This window comes from Phragmites australis, chromosome 21, assembly GCF_958298935.1.
Source record: "Phragmites australis chromosome 21, lpPhrAust1.1, whole genome shotgun sequence".
Taxonomy (NCBI): domain Eukaryota; kingdom Viridiplantae; phylum Streptophyta; class Magnoliopsida; order Poales; family Poaceae; genus Phragmites; species Phragmites australis.
The window spans coordinates 7,023,235-7,038,143 of record NC_084941.1 but is presented as its reverse complement, the minus strand read 5'-3'; the positions used below and the strand labels follow the sequence as shown (position 1 = coordinate 7,038,143).

Genomic DNA, 14,909 nt, shown 5'->3' with positions numbered 1-14,909 from the left:
TGCTAAAGGTTGGCGCGCCGCTGGCGCGGCCGGTCCCACGTGCCAGTTGGGGGGAGAGACCAGGCGAAGAGGGCATCGCGAAGGCCGAGGCGCTCGGGAAGCTAAATGAAAGCCTCGATTGCCGTCCTCGTCATACGGACGCTCCTTTTAGCCGTATCTGACTATCTGAGCAAGAAAATTGGACTGGGATTTTTTTTCACCTCCTCTGGATCAAATTATTCCATTTTTTTAAATGATAGTATTTTCAATAGAAAAATGTAAAAATAATATTCAATTTTGAAAAATTATCCTGCGCTGTCGGCAGGCCAATTGCTGACAGGCGTCTGCCGACAGGGTGCTATTTTTGTATTTTTTTAAACGCATAATATATTTATAATTAATTATTAAATTACTATTATTTTTAAAAACTCAAATGATTCTTCCTATCTAAAGATAAAAACTGTATGAAAATAATTGCAAAATATCTAAACCACTTTCAGTTTCATATTTTGTCTCGAAAACGAAATCGATAATGATAATACCAGAAACGAATATGACATCGATAATATAAGAAAATCGAAAACGGTGTTATCGAGACAGAAACATGCAGGAAATCGATGATTCAAATCCCAAATCATCGAAGGGTAGTATATGAATTTTCTATGACAAACATAGTACTAGCACAGCTAAAAAAAGTACTAGCAGGTTAACAATGTAACAGATATATCATCACAGGTACTAACAAAACAGACAATAATCATGACCTCATGACTTATGCATAGATTAGATAACATATCATTCAAGCCACTAAGAGACAAGAGTTCTGTCTCCACCATAAATTTAAAAAACATAAAAAAAAATGAAACATTAGGCCATGACTATTGATCAAGACAGCTGATGAAAGATTTGAAGAAGTGTGGAACAGGGCTTGCAGCTGGAATTGGCCGCTTGTGTCTGGGCCCTTATGTGTTGACACTTGATAATTGACATACGTGAGCGGAGAGAAACGGTAATTACCGGCGGTAATTTCCGTCCAAAAAGTGAAAAAGTCAGAAACAAAAGAGTCCAAAATTATTTCCGTGAACTTTTATCATTTTCGTTTCCGTTTCCTTGAACATCGCTTCCGGCTGCTTCGGACAGAAGACTACGAAAACAAACTCATGTCAAACGGGAATTGCCATTTTTTTCATCCTTACTCCTATAGGCCTTCCCTAGTTGAAAAACTCTCATGAGATTTCCACGTTAGAAAACAACACAGTTCGACGAAAAATTTGGAGCTGGTTGCAAGAAATTTCAATGTTCGACGAAAAATTTGGAGCTGGTTGCAAGAAATCTGGCCATGGTCGGCTGTGCAGCGACTTGCGGAGGTTTACGAAAAAGCTCGAGATGCAGCTTGCTTCAAACAAAAACCGCCAAATGATCCCCACAAGTATCATTGTTTGTGTCCACGGTGCGGGCAACCCCAGTTTGTACGCCTACAGCTCTACACGGCGGTGGAGCCGCCGGTCGCCGGAGTACTGGCCTTCTGGGTAGATCGAGCCGAAACCGGACGGACGGCAACCTGTACGGCCTAATTGTCGATGGCCGGGATCGAGACGCATGCACGCATATCGACCACGGCAGGAGATCAGCACGTACGCATGCATGCACGTCGCGTTGCTACTTGCTGCTCTCAAGCCTGCGCGACGTACGTGCCGGAGCCGGCCGGTCGACCGATTGATTCGATTCCTTCGAGCAGCGAGAAACACAAACGCTCGACGGGATTTTGAAGGAGACGTGCTCCGGCAGTCCTCTTTTAAATTTTTTTACGGATCTTAAAGCAAATGTAGTAATTACTAATTAATGGCTAGGTGCAAAATTGTATTTATGTTGTTAATTCGATCCGTAAGCGCTTATCCGAAATATTTTTGGTTTCTTCCCATCCGATACTCGTTCTGTTCATGAAGTTCCGAATTAAGTCATTAACAAAATTTTATTTTTGGATGTCTTCGTTGTGAAAAAAGAGAAGAATGTTCCGCAGAGCGAGGATGGGCCGTTGTTGTTTGGCCATGTAGGTCAGGGTTGTTGCCTTCAAGATCGATAGCTTCGACGCGAGACGCTGGGTACCGCTCTTGCCGGCGTCGCTGGCGCTCATGGCTGATCTAGTCGCCTCGCCTAGAGTGGGTAGGCTGGGTTTTGATAATTAATTATTAAGATTTTTTTATAAATATGATATATCTTAAAAATATAGTAAAATCGTACATATATTAGTTACCTTGTACAGTATATTTAATAACAGCAGTTAGATAAATAAGGTATATGCGGTGTTCTACACAGAAGCTATCTCCGGATTAGTGAAAGGACAATGATATCATTTAGAGTGGGGCGAATATGTGTTTTTAAAAAATTAAAACTATGCAGCAGATTATACAAAATCCGAAACTTCCGGATTCAGAGCTTTGCAATGGATTATACAGAATCTAGAACTTCTAGGTTCAGCTCAGAATTTTCTGATTCAGGTCAGAACTTCTTACTATACAAAGAAAAAAGAGATCTAGCTACGTTTAATGAGTTTTAGCTTAAACCAAAAGAAATCGTGTGTTCCAAATAATGATTCCAAATAGATCCACAGAGCACCTGCAATCAATTTCACATGAGCAAGTAGATCGAGTAAATATATACAAATAGAAAGCAAGAACTCAAGAACAATCGAACTAAGAGAGGAGACGTGCGATTTATTTCCCAAAGTTCGGACACCTCCACTTGGTCGCACTTGAGTTGGGTCTCTTTCAACTCTTTTTCTCATCAAGCTCTGTCACATTTGAGCTTAGACTTTCACTCTTGATTTCTTTCCTTGCGGAGGCAAAATTCAAACTTTCATAAATTTTCCATGGCATACCACAACCTTAGGTGCTCACCGGCAATATCTAGCCGCCTAGTGGATTAAATCCACAAGAGTAACAAACGCGATGATAAACTTCTTGCCGATGAACTTGAGTGCTCAATATAAGAGTTATGCTCACTTGCTCTCAAACTTTTCATCTCTCAAGCCAACTCACTTCTCTTCTCAAATCCTACACTAAAATAGAGTGGAGAGAGCTTTAATGGCTTTAGCTTTGAGTATTTTTGTAGGAGCATCAGCTTCACAACAAAGAGGGGTTGAGGGGGTATTTGTACCTAACCCTAAAAACTAGTCGTTAAAACAAACATACAATATAATCTGGAACTTTTGGATTACACAGGTTAGACCCAGTCAAGGACGCCTGTCCAGATCAAGTTTACAACCTCCGAATTGACCGTAGAATCCGGAACTTTCTGGTTCAATCAGAAACTTCTGGATTGAAACTTCAAACCACGACAGAGAACCCCAAATTGAATGCCATCCGGAACTTTCAGGTTCAATCCGGAACTTCCGGAATTAGCACAGCTAACCCTTTAAAATCGGTGATAACTTTTTATCCCGATATCCGATTTGGATAATTTTGAATCCTACGGAAAGCTTATTCAGAGGCTACCTATCCCACCAGAAATCATGATCTCAAACACATTGGATCAAAACTAGGAACACTTTGAAACCCAATTCGGATAGTTCCACACTTTCGGCACCAGACTTCTAAAGCGAATTCTCAACACAAACTCAAATAAGCACTATCCGGTGTTCTTGGGTGTTTTGTGTCTCTCACTCTGGGTTGGTTAGATACTCTTGAGCATTAAGACATGTCAAAATATTTTACGTTGCATCCCTCTTAATAGTGCAGCATACCTATATTCAAATTCAAATGAAAAACTATTTTGAGCCTTTGAATATCTTCAAATACTGCTTATTTCTTTCAAACCTTGAGGGTTGCCCACGTTCATATAATCTTCACTCCATCTTTTCTTGATTCTTTATGTGATTGATGTGAATCACCAAAAGTTTTCTATGACCTCGCATGGCACATTAGCGTAAAACTTTCAGTCACTCTTCACCACTGCCTTGGTCCTTTGGCACCAAGCCCTTTGCTTACCCTTTACTACCGGATGGTGCATCGTAGCCAAGCATCACTTGCCCTTCACCATCTTATTATAGAAAACCACTTTGTATCCGACATCTCCAATGAATTCATTGTATCATATATGGAGTCCAATGTTTGTTCTTCACTCTTGGCATATTGGATATCTTAATTTAACTCGTACCTTCTTATAGATCGTAACCCCAACTCACTATCAAGCACAAAAGCACATAAGTTAGTTCATAAAACTTCATTGATAACTTTATACCTAAAGTTACTTGATCTTCACAAGTAACTTGGCCTTCACACTTATTATCAATCTTCTTGAGTTTATTTTTCTTCTTATCATGAGCATCACCTAGAGCTCATTTATCTTATACATATATCTAATCTTCATGTCATTCCTTAATGAATCCATGTCTTATCAGTTATGCATCTCCTATGGAATAGCTATTAACAATTCTCAACAATATTGTTAGTCCATAAGTATTATCATTAATTTACCAGAGCATCACCTAAAGCTCATTCATCTTAATGCATATCTTTTCTCCATACGTCACATATGGAACAACCTACTAACAATTCTCAATAATATTGTTAGTTAATATGTATTATCATTAATTACCAAAACCACACTTAGAGGCTATATGCACTTTCAATTAGAAAATAACCCTTTAGAAAATACAATCCATAAAGATTACTCTCGAGACTTTGAGTATCATATGCCTCTTGACCCAACTATATATAGAAGGGAAGGGTACATCAAAGAGGAGCAAAAGAAGAAACAGGCCGGGACAAGCCACACACACACACACACACACACACACACACACAGAGAGAGAGAGAGAGAGAGAGAGAGAGAGAGAGAGAGAGAGAGAGAGAGAGAGAGAGAGAGAGAGAGAGAGAGAGAGAGAGAGAAGCAATATGAGTATTGACAAAAGTAGAAACAACCTATTAAGATCCATAACAGATTCGAGTCAGGATCGAATTTATCCGATAAGAGCTTTAGGATTTATAACAAAAGAGTTCTCACTGAGATTCATAAAAATAAATCTAGACACACCCTATTATAATTGTCTTCTCCTGATATTAATTAAAGTAGAATATGACATATGGTCATTATCTTAAGAGTGGTTCCAACCTGTATAAAATCTCGTACCCTACTCTTCGATAGGCGTAATTGATGAACAATTATGCCTACTTTAAATAAGTATTTGCATATTCGGCTTTACTAATCATTGATAGATGGCGTCATCCGTGGGGATATGACAAGACATGTCTTGATCAGCTAAGCACATCAAATCTCCAGCAGTGGGCTACTTCGATGACAAGTTTTATGACAACTTCGGACACAACATCTACGTGAAGTTTGATGAATTGATAGAGATTTCTCAATCTCAGATGTTGAATTTTAGGGACTCTTCATATTCTACATTGAAGAGTCAATGTTCCTAATGTTACCGAATCTATTGATGAATTGTCACATAGTATTATCGTTCTCTTGGTGAAGACGATGTAAGTCATCTTCCTACCTGGGACGCTTTTAGGTTCCTTAAAAGTTAGTCAAGAAAAGATCACATAAGTATTTCTAGTAGTAGACTGATTCTACAAGCAAATTGGTCAACTATCATCGGCGGACCCTTCAAGTGTCATAGTGCTCTTGTCGGTAGTGTACCATTCCTGGATTTTGTTACATGGAGATTATTTTCTGATATGATAATAGTTTCCGTGTGGAACATGATGAATTGCTTTATAATATCCGCACATGCCTTATTTACCTCATGATGGTAATTAAACCTACTGTACAAGGTAACAGATACATGTATAATGGTGCTCCATTATCATAATATATCATGTATAATGGCAACCTCCTATTTCTTTCCCTCGCGCTCCTCGCGACCCTGCGTCATTGAGCCCATGCTGCCAAGCCTGCGCCGTCGAGCCCGCATCGCCTAGCAAACGCCATGTCACCGAGCCCGAGCTGTCGAGTGAGACATAGAGAAGCAGAAGGCGGCAGCTAGGTGAGAGGAAGGAAAAGGAGAGAGAAAGTGAGACAGAGAGAAGACAAAGAGAAGTAGAGGGCTATGGTTTGGTTTGGGCATGTTGGACCAAAATTAAATGGGCCAGAAAAACCATATGTGGTTTGTTAAGTATTTGTCTTTTTTATATGTAGTGGGAAAAAATGAATTAGGTCAATTGCTCACTGAAATACTCACTTAAAGAAAAAAAAATCAAGATAAGGGTAAATTAGTCAATTATTTTATCATCCTCTCTTTCAAGAAACCAAATCTAATCCGATAATCAAACTGTTTACATAAGTAATTCTGATTTATTAAATAAATGTTTTTAAAAAAAAATTAAAACTAGAATGTTTCTGAAAGAATCTGTATTCTTACCAAACGGACCTTTAATCTGCTGATCTTCTCGACGAACACGAGATTGTATGAACTCATATATATACACTCTACTTCCAAATCAAGTTTGCTTAAAAGGCTTCCAAATAAGAACAATAAAGAAGAGACATATCCCAATCTAGTACTCATCACGCAGTGCTTGTCCGCTGACCCGCTCGACCGTGTGACTCTGCATGCATGCACCTCGATCGATTGATGCAACACCTGGCTCCGAAAAAGATATGCCGAAATCGATCGATTGGCTGGTACCAGCCAGCCAGTTGTCATCCCCGTTCATGCATGCACGATGCCTTGTGGGCTCGGCCGGGTCAAAAAGGGTACGAATAATGATCAGCCTCACGACGAGGAAATCCACAAGGCACCACCAGCTTTGTATCATGCGACGAGCTCCAGTGCATGTAAACAAATTTTATAAGACTCAATTATATAAAAGATATTTTTTTATGACTCGTGTTCAGGGCGGAACCAGCCCAGAGTTAAGATCCAGGCTAGCCTATTCAAATTTAGACCAAATCTTAAAAAAACACTACTGTTTTTTACAATAAATAAAGAGTAATTAAGACCTATGGCTCAGGCTGAAGTCCAGCCTGCCATGGCCTGGGTCCGCCCCTGCTCGTGTCAAATTTCTATTTTCTCTTCAGCTCTGTCATTAGATCATTCTTAACCATATTTCTTTTATTTCGTTTCCTTCCTGATTCCTCTCTCTGTTTCTATTCACTTTATTTTCTTTCATCTCCAACAACTTACATTCGAAGATATTCGTGAAGTGAAAGAAGAAAAAATCTTGTCCTGAAGGTAATAAACTTGTGAATCTCTTCGTGACGAAAACTGTGAAGGGAAACCGTTGAAGCGCCGAAAAGAATAAAAATCTCTTCATAAAGAGATTCTGAGCCTGACAAAAATTGATTAGAGATGATCTTAGATAAAATTGATTCTGGAGCCTAACCATATTTCTTTTATTTCGTTTCCTTCCTGTTCCCTAATCACCGAGCTTTATGTCGCATCAGCATCGATCGGTAGCCTGCCTTTCCGTTATTGAATTATATACATCGCGCAGGCGCGCACGAACTACTCCCAAAGAAAAGGAAATTTCCAATGATTGAGCACCGAATCGTGTACGGATTCATTAATCTGGTGGCCTCAGCTAAGTAGTTAACCGAGTTTTCGCCTGTATATGTGCTGTGTAAAACAAATAAATTTCCCATTGTTCAATGGTTTAAACTTATAAACTCCTGTGTTGCTTCTTGAGTTCTTGCCATCTCTGGCTAAGCTTTTAACTTCTTATGAGAACCAAGCCGAGGCATGGATGTTTAACGGAGGCGATTGGACTCCATACCCATTATAGATCAAATCCTATTTCTGCTCTATGTATATCTCATCAACGCGATTTTTCTTTAAGTGATAGGCGACAGATCCATTGACAATAAATGTTTATGGTGAAATTATCAATCTTTAAATTCTATATATCTGATCTTAAATAGTCATTATGTAAATACGTACGTATGATGGTGATATGAGTCTGCATGCCTCTATAAATTATACTGGCGTTTAAAAAAGCTTTAAACTTCGTACTTTCTCAGAGACATATGAGAAATCCAGCCTAAGCAAGTGCTGTCTGGCCCAACAATGTATAATCCACAAAGATGAGCCGAGCACAGAAATTTAGCCCAGTTTCATATAATTCTCCTTGGTGCGGCCCAGCAGAAGCTCATGAAGGCCCAGGAGTATGATCCGTTGCGGCCGTTGTTCGGGTGGAGCTCCTGCGGCCTGCGGTTAGCACTCGTCAGCGCGTCGTCGACCCGGCGAAAAGCGCTATCACCAGCGCGAGGCCAAGAGCCCTTCCTCTTCTTCTCCCCCGATGGCGACCGCCGCCATGGCCGCGGCCGCATCCTCGCGGGCCTTCCTACGTCCACACCGCCACCTCCTGCTCCCCCACACCCAACCCCACCGCCGCCGCCTCTCCGCCACCCCCGCGGCTCCGGCGTCCGCTCCCGCCGCCCCCGCGGCAGCATCGACGGGCGCCCGGCGCAGCGTCGTGGACGTGCTCCGGGAGCGCGGGCTCGTGGAAGCCACCACCTCGGAGGCGCTCGCATCGGCGCGCCCAGGGGAGCTCAAGGTGTACTGCGGCTTCGACCCCACCGCCGAGAGCCTGCACCTCGGCAACCTCCTCGGCCTCGTCGTGCTCTCCTGGTTCCGCCGCTGCGGCCACACCGCCGTAGCGCTCGTCGGTGGCGCCACCGGGCGCGTCGGCGACCCCTCGGGCAAGAGCGCCGAGCGCCCCGAGCTCGACGTCGCCGCCGTCGTCGCCAACTCCGACGCCATCAAATCCCTCGTCGCCCAGATCCTCGGTCGCGCTCCCGAGCCATCCCACCACACCCAATCCGGTAAAAACGCAGCCTTGGAGCAAAATGAGCAGCCTTTGCCCAATTCGGAAGCAGATTTGTCAGAAAAGATGGGCTCTTTCGTGATCCTGGATAACTACGACTGGTGGAAGGAGATCACGTTGCTGGATTTCCTCAAGGAGATAGGGAGATTCGCGCGCGTCGGGACAATGATCGCCAAGGAGAGTGTGAAGAAGCGGCTTGCGTCGGAGGATGGCATGAGCTACACCGAGTTCACCTACCAGCTCCTGCAAGGCTACGACTTCCTTTACATGTTCAAGAACATGGGTGTCAATGTGCAGATTGGGGGCAGTGATCAGTGGGGGAACATCACGGCTGGAACCGAGTTGATTCGGAAGATCTTGCAGGTTGAGGGGGCGCATGGCCTGACGTTCCCGCTCTTGCTGAAGAGTGATGGCACCAAGTTTGGGAAGTCAGAGGAGGGCGCAATCTGGCTCTCGTCAAATATGCTTTCTCCATACAAGTTCTACCAGCATTTCTTCGCGGTGCCGGACGTCGACGTCATCAGGTTTATGAAAATACTGACATTCCTAAGCTTGGATGAGATTCAGGAGCTGGAAGAGTCAATGAAGAAGCCTGGCTACATGCCAAACACGGTCCAGAGGAGGCTCGCAGAAGAGGTGACACGCTTTGTCCATGGCGACGAGGGATTAGTGGAGGCGTTGAAGGCAACTGAGGCCTTGAGGCCTGGGACTCAGACACAATTGGACTCACAAACAATTGAGGGGATAGCAGATGACGTACCATCATGCTCCTTAGCGTATGATCAAGTATTGAAGTCTCCCCTGGTTGATCTGGCTGTTTCCACAGGTTTGCTTGCTAGTAAGTCGGCGGTTAGGCGGCTCATCAAGCAAGGTGGTCTATACTTGAATAACATGAGGATTGATAGTGAGGATAAGTTGGTCGAGGAAAGCGATATAGTTGACGGGAAGGTTATGTTGCTATCTGCTGGAAAGAAGAATAAGATGGTTGTGAGGATATTGTGATTTTTCTCGTTTTCTGCTTGTATTTAATTTTTGGCCGTTGAGGAGAAAAGGTAACGGTACTGAGTCTTGTATTCAGTTTAGCTGTTCACGAACATACATACTGCTTTTAGGAAAGGTTGGATACACATTCCTTTTACTCTTGTTCATCGAAATATTCATCATTTTATAGGATCAATCTTTTAGACTATCCTTGGCCATTTGTTCTGCATTAGTATCATGCCCGGGCCTGTAATTCAGACTGAATTTCTAGGCAATAGTGAAAACAAGGCATCTCTAACATCTTTGGTGGTATCATATCCTTGCACAATTCAAAATAAGGGCACTTTTGTTTGGTTGCCTAGCCTTGCCTGTTGCCAAAGGAAATCCTTACTGGTGAAGGGGAGCAATTTTGTTTCTCCATTCAAAACCCTATCTTTTAGATATGGCTTCTTATATAAGGATATTTGAAGCCTGTGTGGCAAGCCTTATATAAACTTGTGTGGCAAGCCTGTAGTTTTCAACAGCTCTACTCGCCGCGAAGAAAAGGAACGCCGGATGGTTGGTTGGTGCCTCAAAACGAACAACCAACCGAATCTAGTTCGTCTTCGCTACGCTTTTCTCCCCTCCCCTCCTCTCCGTTCTCTGCACTCCACGCAAGAGATACTCCTTCGCGTGGACGCACGGTGATTCCTTTTCCCTTTCGTACACCCCTCGCCACCGGTATTTCGTCTCAGGTTGCAGAATCCGGCGCTGCTACAATTCCACACGCCTGGCTCGTTGACCCCTTCTCGAATCGAGTTCTTGTTGCGTTCATTTTTACCTGCTCTCTTGGTCGCTTGACTCCTCTGCAAACTCCCTGCCCGTTCCTTGGGGTTCGGTCGGCTGCTATGGCCAAGCGGCGGAGTAGATTCGGTTATGCTAGGTATGTCAGCCGAGATCGAGGCCGGGTTGGGGAGTCTCCGGTTCTTGTTCACGATTCGATGTCTCATTTTGGGCGAAAAGGGGATTGTTTTCTTCTCCTTGGAAGGCCAATTTTGTCGGGCGAATTCGGGGGGAAATTGCTTTCTTTGCTGTGAGCTCGGTGCACACTCGGTTTCGTCAGTATCGAGTCATAGGAAATTGAGTAAATACCGTTTGAAAAACGCAGCAAGTTCTTCGATTTCGTAGTTCGTTTCGCTTGCCTTTCTCTTTGGCAACTAGCCATCTACTACCGCATGCTGTTCTCATCAAGGTGGCTGCTTTGTTCTTGCTAGGTTCGGCTGCTTCGGGGGCCAAGCTCGGGCGGAGAAGATGGCAGAGGTAGTAGGGATGGATTCGGTTTTGCCCCCATATTGCATTCGGATGCTGCTGTTCTTCGTATGGATATTTTGGACCGAGTGGTGGTGGATGATTCTGTGTGGTTGTGTGCAGGATGGGTACCCGGTGAAGCTGCACGTCTACGATCTCAGCCAGGGGATGGCGCGGCAGCTCTCGGCGACGATGCTTGGCAAGGTCATCGAGGCGATTTGGTGAGCATTTTCTGCTTCTCTTTTCTTCTTCCTCTTGACCACTGCGCATCCAAGACTTTACGAAAGAATTTGCATCGACTGCTGGTGGCTGTATGTACCTTCTGCTTCGTTATGTAGTTGTAGTTTATATCATATTCGCATTGCTGCTGCTGCTGTTTATCTGCTGCTGATCATGGTTGGCAAAATGTGTAATTTTGGCCATATTGATACGCTCTGTATTCTAGTTTGCATCTTATATTTTTATGACTGCACAATACTTCTGCAATTAGGTAATGTTCTAATTGCAAGTATTGGGTTTATGGTTTTTTCTTCTCATGCCAGTAAGGCAGTTATGCCGTTATGTTGCTTATATCACCAGACCAATACAGGCAAACTCATGTACCATTATTCAGTATAAATTATAAACAGTCATGAATTGCATAAAAGTGACATTAAGCTTCTACTCTGTTCTTCATCGAACTTCTTCATGTTGTGGATGACGGATAAGGGCTTTTGTTCATGCGCGATTAGAGATGCAAGTTTTGTATTTTTTGGGTCATTGGGTCAGCCCAAAACTCAAAAAATAACTAGAGATTCACTCTCACATAATTTAATTAAGAAAAAATAAACTAAATAATGACGTAGAACTACCATTAGATATCACTTGCATCCCTACGTGTGATGAATAGTGTACCGTGCAAAATTCACCTTTGACATGGACGCACTGTCATCACCAATCCGTCGCAGGCACACCGGCATAGTCGTCTACGGGAGGGAGTACTACTTCGGCGGCGGCATCCAGCAGGGCCAGCCCGGTCGGACGCCGTACGGGACGCCCGTCCGGGTGGAGGACCTCGGCGTCACCCACGTCCCCAGGGAGGTGTTCGAGGACTTCCTCCGGGAGATCGGCCCGCGCTACACCCCGGCGACCTACAACCTCCTCAGCCACAACTGCAACAACTTCAGCAACGAGGCCGCGCAGTTCCTCGCCGGCGCTGCGGTCCCCAGCTACATCCTCGAGCTGCCGAACGAAGTGATGAACAGCCCGGTCGGCGCACTGATATGTGAGAGCTCCTCTAGCGGTTCAGCTTGCATTTCGGATTTTGATTTTTGCATCGACTCATCTGAATTGGAAGTTGGAACGCTGTTCGGTTTTTGCAGTGCCGATGATCCAGGGGCTGGAGACGAGCTTGCGAGCTGGGGCCGTGCCGCAGCCGCCTCAGTTCAGGCCGGCTCTCGCCGCTGCCACCGTGACGCGGCCGGCGTCGGACGAAGTCGCGGCGAGATCTACCGACGCCGGTAAACCGGAGGCAAACAAGACGGTGGGCAATGGCAGCACGGTTCCACCCGCGGTGCAGCCTGCAGCAGCACCGGCAGCTGCTCAGGTGAGCACGGCGCCAGCGGCGGCGGCCCCGGATCCCCTCGTGGACGCGAAGAGCCGGGTGCAGGAGGAGATAAAGCGGGAGTTCGCGGCCATCATGGCGACCGGCACGGCGCGGGCCGGCGAGGCGGCCGCCCTGGCCATGCGGCGGGTCATGGAGCGGCACGGCCTGCAGCGCGCTGCCACTGCCAGTGCCATGCAGCGAGGGTAGCGCGGATTCGGATCAAGGGCGCACTCTATCATATACAGAATGGATCACGGTGTAGTTCCATTGCGTCGCACTTGTCTGATTGCATGTTTCCAAATCCCAACACACACGGTTGTAAAACTGTGGATGATCAGGCGGCGTGTTCGTCTCGGAATTATCGAGGTAGTGCGTGTTTCTGTTCCTGCTGAAATAGTTGGTGGCAGAAGAATCAGGTGCTGCGGATGGTGTTGGCGAAAGCATATCGTTCATAGATCCTAGTGAGTAGTGGCATCCTAACATCAGCATTGCTCCTAACTCCGTTACAACACAGTTGCACGCGTCCATTGATGTGTGCAGACAGTGACGGATGCAGAGTAGTTAGGTAAAAGATGCTCATACACATCTCTGCCTGATCTTTTTCTTTTTTCTCTCCTATGGTAAAAAATATGGCTGCGAAGAAACAAACCCAGCCCCCTAAAAAAAATCAAGTTTTTTTCTCGAAAAGAGACTAACACTATCTATATTTTGTTCTCTACAAGATCCCTCCGGTATAACGTCATGAGTGGTATTTTTGATGCCACTCAATAGACTTTTTCAGTTAGCGTTTGTAAGAGCGGTCTATGACCTATGCCTTCATGTCATTTGTAGCTTAAATCTATAACCTTTTTTATCAGGAAATGTATCGATACCTCGATTCGAGAGTAAAAAAAGAAGGGGGAAGGCACAAAGCACGCTGGTACTTCCGCCAGATGCCGAGCGCCATGTACCCCGTGGCCGGTGCGTCGTCTCGCTTGCCGGCGTCGCGTCACCTCCCCGCCCACGCCGCGAGCTGCGCGGGGTTCACCACCCTCGGCACGCGGGCCCCGCCGCGTTGCACCAGCACGGCCTCGCTCGCCTCCGCCCCTGCCCCGGGCCCGAGTCTTTCGCCGAGGACCGTGCCGGACGAGAGGAACTCGTGCGCGAGGCACCCGGGCAGGAGCCTGTTGCCGACGCCGACGGCCGGCTCGGCTGGACTCGAGCCCCCGGCCGCCGCGTCCCTGTCCTTCCGCTTCCTCGCGGGCCCAGACAGGGCTTCCATGTCAGGGACCGAACTGAGATCGGAGCCTGTCGATTTCAGTTTGGGAGGAGATGGCGGCTTGGGCTCTCGTTGTGGAGAAGAGGGAGGAGGTGGTGACTACGGCGGGGGATGGCAGATCGCGAGTTCACCACGATGGCATTGGTACGGTGCTACGGACATGGCTACAGCCTTGGCCCTTGGGTCCATTGGAAAAGAGAGGCCACGACTGCGAACGTCGTCTGTGAGTTGCCGGACTCCTGAGCCACGGAGTTCGCGTCCGAGAGAGATCCTCTACGTTCACGTGTTAGTGATAATATTACGTCAGAGGAATCATGTCCGTTCGCGTCGGCGAGTCCGGTGAACTGTAGTGTCTGGAATGTGATTCGCATGCGTTATTTGGAAAGTTGGGCCACGGCTACAGCGCGAACTGCGTCGCTACCTGTCACAACTAGCGTTTTCAGACAACAGGGCCGAAGGCGCGAAGCTACAACCGAAACGAGGGGTGCTCCATTTCGCCACCAAATCGTCTCGATAAGCGATATGAATATGCTAACTGAAACAATAATATGCCGATGGGAGGCTATACAAATTTATATATGGGATCTTCTCCGCTTCCTGAAGCCATTCATCTATCCCGTGCACATCAAAAAGTACGCCGACAAATGGGTAAATAGATCCCCCTCTCACATTTCTCTCTGTACTAGTTTCTTTTACATTTTCACCTTTGTTGATTTCCTGGCACTTTGCGTTGCGTTGGCAACGATGCCGGCGAGAGTGATGACACACTTGTGTTGCTAGCCCTAGCACGCTTGCAACGCATGGACCTGCCCCTGGCACGGGTCAGCGGGACAAGGCCGCAGCGCCGCAAGCCCCGCAAGGCGCAAGCTACGGGTAGATGCCCTCTTCCTCAATGCCTTTTGGCTCCGTTGATTTGGAGATTAGGATTTAGCCATTTAGGAATTTGAGTAATGAAAATCAAATTATTTATACCTGCAATATGAAGAGGAAAGTGGTCCAAGCGGATATTCTCATGGGTGTGGAATAGGCACATCTATGAGAATTTTTC

The 14,909-nt window shown here is 45.7% G+C and overlaps 3 protein-coding genes across 4 annotated transcripts; 2 read left to right on the top strand and 1 right to left on the bottom strand.

Annotated features, from left to right (window-relative positions):
- The first annotated feature begins 8,141 nt into the window (after window positions 1-8,141).
- On the top strand, window positions 8,142-9,801 carry LOC133903359 (tyrosine--tRNA ligase, chloroplastic/mitochondrial-like). The gene has a single exon (XM_062344698.1). It carries the CDS (start codon window positions 8,223-8,225, stop codon window positions 9,750-9,752), a length of 1,530 nt encoding a protein of 509 aa, XP_062200682.1. The 5' UTR covers window positions 8,142-8,222; the 3' UTR covers window positions 9,753-9,801.
- Window positions 9,802-10,233: 432 nt separating this feature from the next.
- LOC133903360 (uncharacterized) lies at window positions 10,234-13,290 on the top strand. Of its 2 annotated transcripts, none has more exons than XM_062344699.1 (5): window positions 10,234-10,414; window positions 10,985-11,030; window positions 11,142-11,239; window positions 11,966-12,282; window positions 12,380-13,290. In XM_062344699.1, exons 1-5 carry the CDS (start codon window positions 10,287-10,289, stop codon window positions 12,808-12,810), a joined length of 1,020 nt encoding a protein of 339 aa, XP_062200683.1. In that variant the 5' UTR covers window positions 10,234-10,286; the 3' UTR covers window positions 12,811-13,290. The 2 variants fall into 2 exon arrangements, with proteins under 2 accessions (XP_062200683.1, XP_062200684.1); XM_062344700.1 differs by lacking the exon at window positions 10,234-10,414 and adding an exon at window positions 10,428-10,653.
- A 191-nt stretch (window positions 13,291-13,481) lies between these two features.
- Window positions 13,482-13,966, bottom strand: LOC133903019 (uncharacterized). The gene has a single exon (XM_062344352.1). It carries the CDS (start codon window positions 13,862-13,864, stop codon window positions 13,592-13,594), a length of 273 nt encoding a protein of 90 aa, XP_062200336.1. The 5' UTR covers window positions 13,865-13,966; the 3' UTR covers window positions 13,482-13,591.
- Window positions 13,967-14,909: the final 943 nt, after the last annotated feature.

Excerpts from the sequence above, each read along its gene's own strand:
- LOC133903359 (XM_062344698.1), top strand. The coding sequence starts at position 8,223 with ATGGCGACCGCCGCCATGGCCGCGGCCGCATCCTCGCGGGCCTTCCTA.
- LOC133903360 (XM_062344699.1), top strand. The coding sequence starts at position 10,287 with ATGGTTGGTTGGTGCCTCAAAACGAACAACCAACCGAATCTAGTTCGT. Across the intron at positions 11,031-11,141 it reads GGGCGGAGAAGATGGCAGAG|GATGGGTACCCGGTGAAGCT; the intron begins GTAGTAGGGATG and ends GGTTGTGTGCAG. Across the intron at positions 12,283-12,379 it reads CCCGGTCGGCGCACTGATAT|TGCCGATGATCCAGGGGCTG; the intron begins GTGAGAGCTCCT and ends CGGTTTTTGCAG.
- LOC133903019 (XM_062344352.1), bottom strand. The coding sequence starts at position 13,864 with ATGGAAGCCCTGTCTGGGCCCGCGAGGAAGCGGAAGGACAGGGACGCG.